At 40.7% G+C, this 14,058-nt stretch overlaps 1 protein-coding gene across 1 annotated transcript in view; it reads left to right on the top strand.

Annotated features, from left to right (window-relative positions):
• LOC102566297 (glycoprotein Xg) overlaps nt 1–13,746 on the top strand; it is a 33,813-nt gene extending 20,067 nt beyond the window's left edge. Inside the window, exons 4-8 of the mRNA XM_006265227.4 lie at nt 6,003–6,062; nt 8,687–8,743; nt 9,450–9,488; nt 9,840–9,959; nt 11,417–13,746. Of these exons, the coding sequence (XP_006265289.1) occupies nt 6,003–6,062; nt 8,687–8,743; nt 9,450–9,488; nt 9,840–9,959; nt 11,417–11,433 (293 nt within the window). The 3' untranslated portion in view covers nt 11,434–13,746. The remainder of the gene's footprint in view (nt 1–6,002; nt 6,063–8,686; nt 8,744–9,449; nt 9,489–9,839; nt 9,960–11,416) is intronic.
• The last annotated feature ends 312 nt before the right edge of the window (nt 13,747–14,058 follow it).

Below are 14,058 nucleotides of genomic sequence, written 5' to 3'. Positions count from 1 at the left end.
ATAAAATGCTGTAAGCCTCCACGACTGTGAAAAAATACTTTGAACTATAAATTGTATGCTGTTTATTTCCATATCCCCATCACACAGTAAGGTTAGGGCTGTTTTGAAATTTTGCTAGCAAAGCACTGGAGTATAATGTGGTCAATAATCTTCCCTCCCTATAATGATGTTGAAATAAAATCTTTAAAATGCTGAATACATTTCTGTATGAAGCTCATGCACTTGCAGATGACCTGGCCCAGCAGATTTTCTATTCTTAAACAATAGCCTTACATTTTCTGTTTAAAACATACATTTTTCTCCTTCTATTGAGTATGCTGTTTATTCTCTGCTTTGCTTTCTTTTAATGACCTTTATTTAGGAGATGCTGTTGGTGGTGGCGTAAGTATTTTCTAAAGGTTTTGTAACATTTTAGATTGTTATCTTTCTTTTTTTCAAAAAATAACTGCCTCCTTGCATTTAAATTTGTTAGAGTAATAGAAGTGAAAGATGGAAGGAAAAAAAAGACATCCATAAAGCCCTGTTTTCTAGAAGGATACCAGCATATAGGTCTAGGTTTTTAAGATATTTATTTCAGTGGGAGTTATATGCCTGAACACCTTTTAAAAATCTGGCTCTTAGACCCTCAATTGCCTACTTGGCACTTGACAATGGAATTGGGTTCCTGAATCAAAGGCATTTTTGCAGATTTTATACCATAACATATATAACCTGTTGTGTGTTCTCTTAGTCCTCTCTTAGCCAAGCTGTACAGTAGCTTGTTTCTAACAAACCAGTCCCTTCGCTCCTCTCTTTCTGTTTTAGCTGTTTTTTGAACACCACTTGATTTGTCTGTATCATTCTAGTAATAAGATATTTGGAAAACCATTTAAGTAATCTAGGTATGGGATCTTCACTTCGACAAAGTGTTTACACACAATATTTCACTTTAAGCATGAGTATACTTCAGAACAGTAGCATGCTTTAGTGCTTTGTAACAGCAAGGCTAGAGAGAGAGGTTATTAACTTTGTGTCCTGATGACTTTATAGTTGTCTTTTCTAAACTGAATCTTTTTATACTGTCTCTCCTATACCTATACCTGTCATCTTTTTAAGGTCCTCCCACCCCCCTGATATCAGTGCTTGGGTTTTGTTTCTTCATACGTTAGTTTATATTTTTTCAGTGTTGAATCTCATATTGTTTTCAATTCTTATATTTTCAGTCTCTTTAGACCCCTTTATGTGATTCTTTTTCCTATTTTAGTTCTGCACGTTATTACTTTTATTGTTTAATTTTATTGATTGGTTGCCTTAATTTCTCAATTAGATCATTAACTCATAAATGAAACACTCCAGTAAATGCCACCTCTTAATTTGATACACTGCTCTCTGTACATTCTGGGTTTATCTCAGTTGTTCATAGAGGGTACAGTAGTTCTGAATGTTATATGCCGTATCAACAATGGTTCTTAATTATTTTTCCTTTATCCATAGCAGGGCTCCGGTTCCAGCTCCAGTTTATTTAAAGTATAGTTATAGTATCAGAGAATTGGATTAGGGAGTTCATAGTTTTCTGCTTTTTGATCCTGGTGAGCATATTGGCTTCTGGGCTGGATTACAATCTTTCCTAGTAAGAGGCTGGCAGAGGCAGACCCAGAGGCATATAGTGGTGCAGTTGCACTCCCCTTTAACTGTGTGCTACATGTGAAGTGAACTGCCAGGACCTCATCAGCATGTCAGCACAGCTTTACATGTGCTCTGAGCTCTATGAGCTCACTGCCATGGGGTCTGTGCAGATACTCTACTTTCAAGGAGCTCTGTAGCTTGCTACTTTTTGTTCTTTCCTCCCCTCCCCCTGCCCCCCCACCACATTCAACAGTAGGGAAAGGAGGGGATGAGCAGCAGTGGTGGCAGTAGCAATGCTTAGCTCCTGCTTTCATGGAGTCCAGGGCCTGCACACCTCTTCCTCTTACTCCCTTTCCACTGATGCTTAATTGTGGGTGGGGTGGAAGGAAGAAAAAAGGAAACAGCAACAGGCTTAGGAGCTGAAAGCAGGATCTCCAGGCAGACTAGCCAGTGAGCTCGTGGAGTTCACAGGCCATGAGGGGCTGCACTGACATGCTGGTGAACTCTGAGAGCTCACTGGCATCCAAGATCACAGCAAAGGGCTGCCTTATACCTACAGTCCTTTTGGGGTCGTTTTGAGTCTTTTGTTATAGTCTGGTTTTCTAATAAAGTGTTAAAAAAAAATCTTTTCAGCTATGTGACACTTCTCCCATAAGCTGTCTTCACTTTGCATGTACCATGCAGCTGAAGGGGGTGTGGCTGCACACACGTCACTGCAATCCTGGATCCATCCATGGAGCCTGGTAATTACGTGGCTCGCAGTCTGATTCAGCAAAGAATGTAAACATGTGCTTAAATCCCTATTTGCTCCAAAAGGCTAAGCTCATGGTCAAAATTAAACATGTGTTTAAGTTCTTTTCTGAATTGAGGCCTAAAATACCATTCTGAAAAGTTATTTTAAGCCAAATGTTAGGCTCTCTGTGTCTTTTCTACAATGAAGGAAAAAACAGAAATATACCTCTGGGTAAGGAATTTTCTGAGCAAGAAAGGAAAAGTTTAGATTTTAGTCCACAGTTTGATTTATTTGGAAACTCACTCCTGTAGTAGAAACTAACTCCGTGGTTCTGTAAGGAATTAAGACAGTGTACATGCAATGGGCCAGTTGCGGCTGGCTGGGTACAGATGAAGATAATGATGACTTACAGACTAGTTCAAATACATGTATAAAGTAAAAATCCTGGGTCTTCATAGCCTGGCTGGGGCAGTGTTATTTGTACCATCAGCCCTGTGGTATTCCAGTATTGTGTGGCAGGGGCTGGGGCGTTCCATTCCACTTCAAATGGGGAACTAATACAGGTCCTTACATGGAAGTAATACATGCTACTTTCTTCAAAGTGGAGGTATTAAATTTATTTTTGTGTGTGTATGCGTGCGCACGCACGCGCGGTAACCTCACTCTCCTCCCAGCATAGATTCTCCTAGGGCATGTCCAGATGAGCCTGCACATGTGGTTTGCAGCATCTCAAAGCCCTTTGAGATGCTGCAAGAGGTACTTGTGGGAATTAGATCCTTGGATAAAAAACTGCAGTGGAAAAAAGTGGGGCCTGAGACAACTAGAGGCTGGGTCCTCTACAGAGACACTCTGGTAGCAGCCAGAGCATCTCTATGGCTGGCCCTCACCCTGGTGCTGAAGCACGCTGCCTGCCCATGCGGGACAGGCAGTATGCCAGCCACAGGGAGCTGGACCTGGGCTTCAGTGCCATTAAGTAGGGGCTGGGGGGGCTGGAGGGTGGGAAAGGGACCTTGGGGGGGACCTCTGCCGACTCCCCCAGCCCCCTGGATCGCTGCCCCACCCAACCCCATGCCCTGCCTCTCCCCCGAGCCCCTGCATTGCTGCCCCTCCGGGCCCCAGCATCCCAGCAATTAAAAAACAAACAAACAACGCCCCCCCAGCACTCACCGGCAGTAGCAGCTGCCATCAGGGTCACTGCCCCCCACCGCAAAGCACAGGGCCGGGTGACAGCTGCAGCAGCCCCAGCTCAGGCCCTGCTGCCCCCCTGCTGCCCCATGCTGCATGGGGAGGGGCTCTGCCAGGAGGCCCCAGAACACCCACAGCCCCTGCTACTGCGGTGAGTACAGGCTTTTATTTTTCCTAAGTCCTGGAGGCTGGGGTGGGGGGGTAGCCATTGGGAGGCTGGGGGTGCAAGTGAGGGATGGGGCCGGGCAGGGCAGCCATTGGGGGGGTCTGGGTGAGCAAGAGGGGGGTGGGGCTGGGTGGGGCAGCCATCAGGGTGCTGCAGGAGTCAGCAAGGGAGAGGGCCAGGCAGGGCAGCAATCTGGGGGGCTGGGGGAGCAAGTAGGAGTGGGGCATGTGGGCCCTGCAAGGGGCGTAGTAGCCCCTGCAGGGGCCATTTGGCCCCTGTGGGTGGGGCTGTGGCCCCTGTGGGGGGGGCATTCCCCCTGTGGAAGGGCTGTGGCCCCTTTTGGGGGCTTATAAACCCTGTTGGGGGGCTGTAGCCCTGGGGGAGCTGTAACCCCTGTTGGGGGGGGGAATTGACCCCTGTAGGGGGGCTGTAACCCTTGTGGAAGACATGCTTTTACAGTTCAAACATCTTCCAGGTGACAGCTGCTCAGATGGCCGGGCAGGAGTACACATGGTAGTAGTGCCACACAAAGGCCAGCTTTGTGGTCACAGCCCACAGGCAGCTGGCCCAGAGGGGCAGGTGCCTCATCCGGGTCTGGCAGGTGCGCAGCAGGTCCCAGCCAGGCAGCAGCCCCCACTGCCAGACTGCTGCAGCGGGTAAAGGGAACTCTCAAGGCTGCTTCAGCAGTCCATCTGGCACAAGGGGTAGTGTCCACAGGTACCAATTGGCTGGGCCCCAGAAGCTCCTGAGAGTGAGTAGTCCTGAGATACTTGCCAGGGCAGCTTTTTGTACTGATGGGCCAGGACAGGGCAGGTTTTTATACTGCTGGGGACAGCACAGGTGCTGGCCCCAGGCTATAGCTCCCTCTGACTGCAGGTCCAGGTGGAGCCAGGCAGGGTTATTTTGCCCCAAGTGGCACAATTTGCCCCACACCATAGTCCATGTCTGGGCACGTGCACTGAGGCAAAAATCCCTGGCTCCAATTTGTCACAACCAAATTAAGTAGTGCCCATGTCACAAACAAGTAAAACCATTCAAAACAGTTTTTTTCTGCACTAGGTTAACTAAGGGTTAACAATAATGATAATAACCGCTTTTTTGCAGCGCATGTCAAAAAGAGATTTATAACTGTGACACTAACTAAAAATGAAACTTAGCCTTCTGTGCTGTACATAAATCATTATAACTGGTCAAAAAAAACAGGGAATAACCCTGTGAGATAACACCCTAGTGAAGACCGCTAAATAATTGGCGATTCTAATTAAATTTATGACGTGGCAAAAAGCAATTGGCTATTACACAAATAAAACCCGTCTTCACTTCCGTGAAGAACGGGAGACCTCCGCACACACACCTAAAAAACCTCTGAACGTATGCGTGAGAGTAACTGACAATTAATCACTTGTCAGTCTCCCCCGTCTCGACCTAATCAGACATAAATCAACGACCTACCGGACCGACTTTTTTCTCTATTTATCTGCCCGACCGACGAACTCTTATACAGACCGACATACGACCTACGAACCTTAAGCTGTAACTAACCAAATATCTCTGACCTCCGCTATTCACCACCTTGACGGCGTGAGTAAATAATCTTGCTTTACAACCGATAAATGTCCGTCTAATTAATTCCACTCCAAGCGTCACAAATACCTGCCTAATGGCCTTCTAAGGCCCCGGACCCTTATCTGCCCGGGTGGGAGTCAGGGACAGCTGCTGGCTGGCTGCCCTGGATCCCGACACAATTGACACTGCTTCTATTTGAGCTGCTGCTAGCGCACATGCTTGTATGTGTGGATGCACCCCTATTGTTTATAAGCAGGGATCCTGGTTTTCTCTGATAAAAAAAAAATCTCCAATTTTTTAATTAAAAAAAGTAACCCAAAATCCATATTTTTCGGTGATTAAATGAAATGCCACTGTGTATATACAATGGTGTTTCATGTTAATCATGAGAAAATGTGGATTTTGTTTTACTTTTTTCAGTCTGAAAATTGGGGATTATCACAATAAGACTAACACAATAAAATTGTCATAGAATACTATGTAACCAGATTGCTGTTTTCTTTCCCATTCTACTTGGCATTGGACTGGAATGAACTGGAATGACATCTCTTACATTATAGATGCTAATTATCACCATTTCCTGTATGATCCTTATATCACACCATTTTTCCTGATGCACTTCTCTGGCATATTCATTAATCAAAGAGCTGACTAAAGAAATGGACATTTTTTTCTTGGAAATTGTAGTGTGGGATATACATTTTCATTGAATGTGAAATTTTTCTTCTAACAATACTTTTTTAACAGATAACCACCCAAAACCCCAACCACATCCTCATCCACGACCAGGGAGCAATAGCAACACCGGTAAGAATATTTCCTCTTAAAAATTAGGGAAAAAACCCATTTAGCTCAGATTTTTATTCAGTAGTCAGATTATATATTCTGTGTACTTATTCAGTCATCTCTTTTTGATAACTGTTCCAGATCTAGTTTGGAACCCTAAGTGCTTAAAACTTTAAGATAGTTTGGGTTGACATACACAGTTGATCTGGATTCTTTTTCTGATTTTACATGGTATTTTTTTTAAATCAATAAAGAAAAAAATATGGTTATGATGTCCCAAAAAGTAAGCAATGAACAGAAAGGAAAAAAAAGGAGAAGGGAAGAAGAAGGGGTAGAAGAAGAAAAGGGGAATGTGCAATGAGCAACAATCTAATGACCAAAATATTCCAACAATTCCTTCCAAATTGCACCAAACATTTTGGGCCTAGTTAAACCTGCTAGACATGATTCTCTCCATGGATGCCAGCTGTACCATCTTATTATATCAGATTTCAACCTTTGGAGATGTCCTTCTTTTCCAATGCAGCAATATAAACTTGCATGTTTTTAATAAAACAAGCTGTCAGAGTGTAATCTCAGAAGGATTTGGTTTGGATTCCTAAGGGATATACCTGAGAACACACACATTTGTCAAAGGTATTAGTGCTGTGTTCAAAGTCATGTTAACTCTAGTTATAGTTTCTTTCCAAAAAGAATTGATAATAAGACATGACCAAAACATGTGACCAAGCGTTGCCTGCAATGCATTAGATCTTCAACATGTATCTACTAACAGTATTTAGAATTTTTTTAAGTTTAGAGTGAGCTCAGTGCAGATGAAAAATGACCTTTTCTTGTATGAGAGGAAGTCTAAGATAAATTGTTGATGGTTGAATATTGTGAATTGCTGATTTCCACTGAGATGCTGTCATATGGATAACTAAGTCTTTATTTCACTTCATTCGTAAATTGGCTGCATCAGGTCTGTTATGTAACATCATATATTCATAGGGTGATGGCACAGAAAAGGAAAGAGAAACAGATTTCAAGGGAAAATAACATGTATCTTAAGTATTTGTTATACCTAAAGCCTCAAATCCAAGCTGATTTTTTTATCTAGTACTTGATGCAACCACACACACACACACACATCACCATTCAACTATTATTGAAGTTCAGATTCATCACACAACTCAGAAAAGGACTTAATATGAGTTCCAGCTAGAAGCCGTTCTACATGCACAATCCCATTACCCATTCTCTATCTCCACATCAGTTTGTGGGATCCATACTTCAAAAAGAGATTGGAGGTCAAATAGAGATCTTCTAATGTTACAAAGGATGAAACTTTAATACATTAGCCAAATATTTCCAAGCTTGTTGGGCTCCAAAAATTGTAGGGATTAGAGAGTTAGAAAGACAGTGAAAAGTAGAATTTATAATGCATGATAGTGGAAGGGAAAACATAACTGCCTATTCAATTTCTACTCATACAGGAGAGATACCAGTTATATCAGTTATCCGCTATATAGCCTGATTAACTAAGAAGTCATTGTGATACTGTTGAAGATTTGGAAAATGAAAGCCACCCCTTTAAATTGGTAGTTATGTATTCTTTTTTTTTCAATTGAAAGCCATGGCCTTTTTTCTATTGAAAGCATTCTCTGCCTTCTGGGACAGTAATTTACTCAATTCATGACTCGAAATTGTAAGAATGAATAGGTTATCAGGCAAAGGATGTGTGATATAATCCTAATCTAAAGATATATTTTTTCTTATTAAAGTATCCATTTTTGTATCCCCCCTTTTTTCCAGAAGATATTATGCACTCTTATAAGAAGGCTTTAGTAGTTTTCCATAATATTGAGGTGGGGAAGGAGTAGGTTCATTAAGCTCCATAAATCTTTTTAATTCTTACAGAATGAATTCTTCACATTTAAATCATTCACCAGAGAGGTACTGACTTGCTAGTAATTATTTACAGCTAGTCTGTCTACAAGGAAGAACTGAAGTTCTACTTTAGCATGTTGCAAGACAGGTATAGAGTAAATAGAGGCATTGACACCTGAATCTAGTTACTGGTCACATCCTCACATGCCCCTGACTGCGCATTTGGTACTGCACAGTTATTTATTACTTGCTAAAGTACCTGCTGGTACTGTGCAGTCCTGGTGGCGCATGGTTATTTTTAGACGCTACATCACCGTAGCGACAAGCTACATTGCCATCGTTACAGCAACATAATGTCTTGTGTAGACCTGCCCACTATATCTAAATGTTGGTGCAACCAAGTATTTATCCATTTACAAGGTATCGAATGCTAGAATAGCATGATGCTGATAATCACCTTGCTTTCTTCTCCATTCTCTTAATGACAATCTAAATGTTCCTATTGCAGGATCAAAGATTTACTATCTGAATTCATGGCATTTTTGCTTTCAAATGGATTTTAACGAATGAATGAATGGTGAAAGCAGCTGACCCACTTTATACACAGAGTGGGCTCTGTGGACAAGAGGTCCCTCACTGTATAAGAAGATTCTGGTAAAGAATCTTCTCTTAAGGCTCTAAGAACATACAGGATATGGTAGCTGAAGGGGGATAAAGAGATTAAATCAAATTTAGAAAATAATAATTTTTAAAAAGATAATATTTTAATTTTACAGGTGATATCAGCGACTTAGATCTCAATGATGGGAAGCCTCTGCCACCAAGGCCACCAGGTACTGTGTGCCAATTATATTGTTATTTTGCAGCTGCTCTCATATATGATACCCAGAGCTTGCTTTAGACTTAAGTCTGCATGCGACTGCCTAACATAGAAATGGATTCTACTAGTCTTATTATGATGAGTGTATCCACCAGCAGTATTACAAGATGTTGCTCTCTCTAGCCTGGCCCCATAAATCAGTTTAAGCTCATCCATAAGCACCCTATTGAGCTGAGGCAGAATCTTCAAATCTTTCAGTTTCAGCCCCATCATGCCATTGAATTTTGTGGGTCTGTTCAGAGAGTAAAGAGCTTCTCCACAGGATGAAGAGGAAAATCATGAGGCCAATAATGATTTAGATTGTCTCCCCCCCCCCCCCCCCCCGGTGGTGTGGTTGTCTGCCAGTAAAATGAAGCTACAATGTAACAGCGCTGTGGCCACTTCCCCTTCATACACCCTGTAGGAGGAACTGCCTATGAACTGAAATATACAGAGCATTTTTAGAAGACAGCTAAGGATGTTTTCCTCCTTTTATGAGTTAGTATTATTAAAACATTAAGGCAGAGAGGACTTGTAATCAAAATTAGAACCCATATATCCCCAATTTCCAGTCCTCTACTCTAATCATATGTTGCAGGACACCTTTGTCTTCAGCTAACTAAAAGAGGTGACTGTTCTCAACAAGTTTCTGATAAATAACATTTTCTTCTCCCTTTCAGGAGAAAGGGAACAGAATTACAATCATGAAGGAAACACTGGTATAGTAAATACATGTTTTTTTTATCCTATGCTATATTTAGGATAATCTTGGGTAAACAAAATGTTTCACCTTTATCAAATTTTTGCATGTTCAGCATAATGCTATAAGATGGTATTTGCTTGCTAGAAATAATTTTACAGTTTTTAATTTCATCACAAAACCAGCAATCTAGCGTTTTTAAGGATACTCCTAAAACATTTTGTGTCATGCTGTGTAGATAATTCAAAAGTTGTATCAACACTTTCTTCACACAGATCTTTGCAAACACACTTATTCATGGTATGTATATACTCTTAAATGAGAATACTCTTTTTTTTGCTTCTAAGTAAAACATTCCTCCTGTCATTAGATGCTGGACTAGCAGCTGGAGTCGCATCTCCTGTTGTTTCTGCATTTGTGCTGTTGCTTGTTGGATCAGTAGCTGGCTACAGAGCTTACAAGAATAAGCAACTTTGTTTTAAACCACGTGGTAAGTTTGAATTTCCTATTTGAGAATCGTGGTAAACACATATTGAAAGAAAAGTTTCTATTTTCTTATGACAAGTTTAAAATATATATGTTCTCTTTGTATGACATCCATAGCAAACATTAGCTAAACTTATGGGCATAGGCATGGAAGGAATAACTAAATGAAAAGGATCTGTTACAGTCTTTGAGTTTTAGATAGTGAAATATGGTGCACCTGGGTACAGATTTCATTTTACTCGCATCAGCTTTTTCAAGACCAATAATCCCCCCCCCCCCCCCCCCCAGCAGGTATTAATTGAAACTCCTTATTACTTACCTTTACTATTTAAGTTGTAGTTGTACCCTGAAAATACTATGTGTTTGCTAAAATTAGAGTGGAAGACTAAAGGCATGTCTATATTACAGTCATAACATGGGTCCTAATATTTACGCAGGTTCTCAGGTAGATATTTCAGCCCCTACTGAATTCCATGCTATCGCAGAGACAATACTAGCAGTCGTGTTATCTCAATTATTTCTACATAGTCTGTGGTCACAGCAATGATCTCACTCTAGGCATACTCATTCTCCCATATGGGGATGTGTGTATGTGTGTGTGTGTGTGTGTGTGTGTGTGTGTAGAGAGAGAGTCCAATTTCATAAAAATGAAACAAAAGTTAACAATACATAGATGTATAATGGTACCTGGTGCCTGGTAAGCACTGCATATATGCAAGAGTGAATTAGAATATTTCGGTGAGATTTTTTCAAAGTGCTCGGAGCAGGTCTGACACTCAAAGTAATAAGCATATTACCATAACTTTTCAGTGGAAACTCACTTAAGCTTTTTAACCATTTCAGCCTTAATATTATTCTCTAGGTTTGTAAAGGATATTTGTTAACCGTTAGCCTGTATTAAATGCTATCTTTCTTTTTATGGCAAATAAGCTATGTTCATCCATCAATTTGCAATAATCACCCAAAACATTCACATTTATTGAATTCCCAATTCAAGTCTCACCCTCTCCCTTCACCCCATTATTTGAAAACATGATGGTGGTTTTGACTAGAGGCTTCTGTGATGCAAAGTGTTTGCAATTTTCCATTTACCATGGGCACCTACAAGAAATCAGCCTAGACTCAAAGGATGGTGCTTCATCAGCTTGTGAAAATTATTACCTGATGTAGTTGCCTGTGATAGCAGAGACTGGACCCTTCATAGTCCTGTGTTCAGAAAAGGGGCACAATTAAAATATCACTCCATCCCTACTGCTACTGCTGCTATTAGAGGTCCTGTGGAGTCCCTAGAAGTTGAGTTGAGTAGGACAGAGGAGAATGAATTCTGTTTGTCCTTCCCTAGGGACATACAGACCTTGGCTGATGCACTTGGAACTGTAGAAAATGATTATAAAATAAAAAATGGAATAAATAACCCTGGGCAGAAACTTTTTAATGTTTGTTTTCAATTTTTCATTTTAGGTGAGACCTCTATATAAGCTGCCAGGAGATGACCTACACAGTGATAGTGGCAAGATCAGTCCAAGATGTATAACATACATATATTGCTCTCCTGAAAAAATAATGCATAAAACGGCTTTTTTTCCTTGGGACAAAAAAAAAAAAAAAGAAAAAGAGGAGGACCAGCTAAAGCCAAAAGCAAGTTTTATAAGTCCTTTCTATGCTTTGGTTATCCTACACTGAAACCCCCCCCCCACCATTCACTGAAAATCTTGAAAACGCATCACATTTCTTCTCTCCTCAGCTTACTGACACAATTTTATTCTGGACTTTATGTAATTAAAGATGCACTTAATGTATGTATAAGTAATATAGCACAATCTTCATGTTCTACATTTTGTGTGTATATTTTGGTTCACATGTTAAATCAGGTCAGTTTCTTGTTTATAAAACTATATAATAACCTTCTGAGGTTTAATGTTTTGCATCTGAGCATTTTAACCACAGAATAGGTAGTATTTTTTTGCTTCCTTAAACATAATACTTCTAGTGACAGAGGCACAAAGAATTTGCCATTCTCACCTGTGCACATAGATACACTCTTATGTATTATATGTATTTTATGAGATTTATGGACTTAATCCTTTTTATACAACTTGAATAAGTATTTATACCTTTTCTTTTGACCCTTGCATCTGAATTCTGTTGAATGGAAGAATCAATAGTTGAAAACTGTTTTTCTTTAAAAAACCCTGTTATGGGTGACATACTAAATGTTAAAATACCTTTTTTTTAAATGAACTCCAAAGGACACAAGTTGATCTCTAAAGAATTGTGTTAAACTCCACTTAAATTCTAAAAGTCTGAAGTTAACTTTACTTCTCTTCAATGACACTTGATGTAGAAAGAGCATTTCTAGAACCCTTTAAAGTCAGCAGGAAGCCCTCGCATTGACTTTAATCAGTTATGAATCAACTCCTTAAGTACCAGCTTTTAGGTAATTTGGAGGCTCTGTAATAGAAACCAAGGCTACATGGTGCAGTGCAATGCTGTGCAGATGCACAAGCTAGTATAAATATCAGAAGCAGTCTAGTCAAATTTAATGTGATCCTCTGCCCAGGCTAATATATGCTGAAGAGAAGTACCTAGCTTGAATAAACAAGGTTCACACTGAATCTTGCCATGCAGACAGACCCATAAAATGGGCAAGTCCTTAAAATATACTTTATTGGATATATTATAGAAGAGGAGGTGTCACCACCAAGAGCCTGGTTAACCCTTTCCTGGACCCCCAACTGCTGCGGCTTTGTCTGGTGAGCAAGGCAAGGCTCCAAAGCCCTGGCGACAGCTGCAGGACCAGAGGAGGATTAACCTGGCTCTCGGCAATAACACCTGACACCTTCCTGCCTCCATTCAGGAGCCTCCTTTTTCTGAGTGCCAGGGACTCCTGTGTCACATACAACAGCTACCTGTGCCCACTTGTGCTGGTCGGGCACCTCTGTTACAGCCGCTAGCTATGGAGTCTTGGCCTTTCAGTGATAGCTGTGTCTCCTCATATGTTTTTAACTCTGGAGATTTTGGTTTAGTCCTGATTTGGCAGCAACATGGTGTTGACCACCATGTAATGAAAATACATTATAAGGAGTATGGGTAGGAAACACAGGGTGCATTTACACATGCACTTTCCTGTGGAATTGACTAATTAGCTCCGCAGTAAAGCATCACAGTCTACACGTGTGCCAGTATCAGGGCATAGTAAACTAATTAACTCCCCCATAGGATAATGTTGTTGGGGACATTATTATTTTACAGTGGAGTACTTTACTACACCGAGACAAACATTTAGACAGTGACGGAGGTTTAAATTGTGCCCAGTCAGTCCAGCCAGCTGGGGGCTTGCTCCACTCCAGCTCAAACTGCTGCTGTCGTGAGTACATGTGATGATGCTATGCCCAGCAGTAGTTGTCTCCGGCACAAACTACTCCAGAGTTTATTGTGTCACTTTAATTTCACATGTAGATGTGCCTGCAGTGTTTTCAATTGGAAGCCGTATCTTGAAGCAATCTATATAATCACCCTGCCACCTTTTAGCTTTTTGAAATGTAGGCTCTGCCCACATTTCAAATATATGTTCTCTGCTCATTTTTAAACTGATACCTAGTTTACACTTAATTTCTGTTGAGTATGATTTTATGTTTTTCCTCTTCCTCATCAGCATAGCTATGCTGTCTGTGCCTCCCAGCATAGAAATATTTTTATTCTACAAAATGTGCTTTTGTCATATACATATACATATATATATACTCTCTCTATTGCAAACTTCCAATAAATGCTACTTTTCTTTTATCTAAGATGAATTAGATTTGTTTGTTTGTATACTGGGAAACGTTCTGGCCAATGCCCTTAAAATATGGTCCTATAAAAAGGCAAGGAAATATTCATGAGGCTTCTGTTCAAGGGTTTTGGAGAAAAATAAAAAGACCCCTGAGTACTATTACATCTTTCTTCAGTGCCAGAAAAGAGCCTGTGTGTAAAAAGCATTAAGGCTTGAAATGTTGTTACAACATACTTTTCATTTCCTCAGTTTTCTCCAAGCAATTTCCTATTTAGTTGAAACTTCCTATGTTTGTTTTCTTTCCACATTAATTTTTCTGTTTAGCAGT

Source organism: Alligator mississippiensis, chromosome 1, assembly GCF_030867095.1.
Source record: "Alligator mississippiensis isolate rAllMis1 chromosome 1, rAllMis1, whole genome shotgun sequence".
Taxonomy (NCBI): Eukaryota; Metazoa; Chordata; order Crocodylia; family Alligatoridae; genus Alligator; species Alligator mississippiensis.
This window is presented reverse-complemented; position numbering and strand designations above follow the sequence as displayed.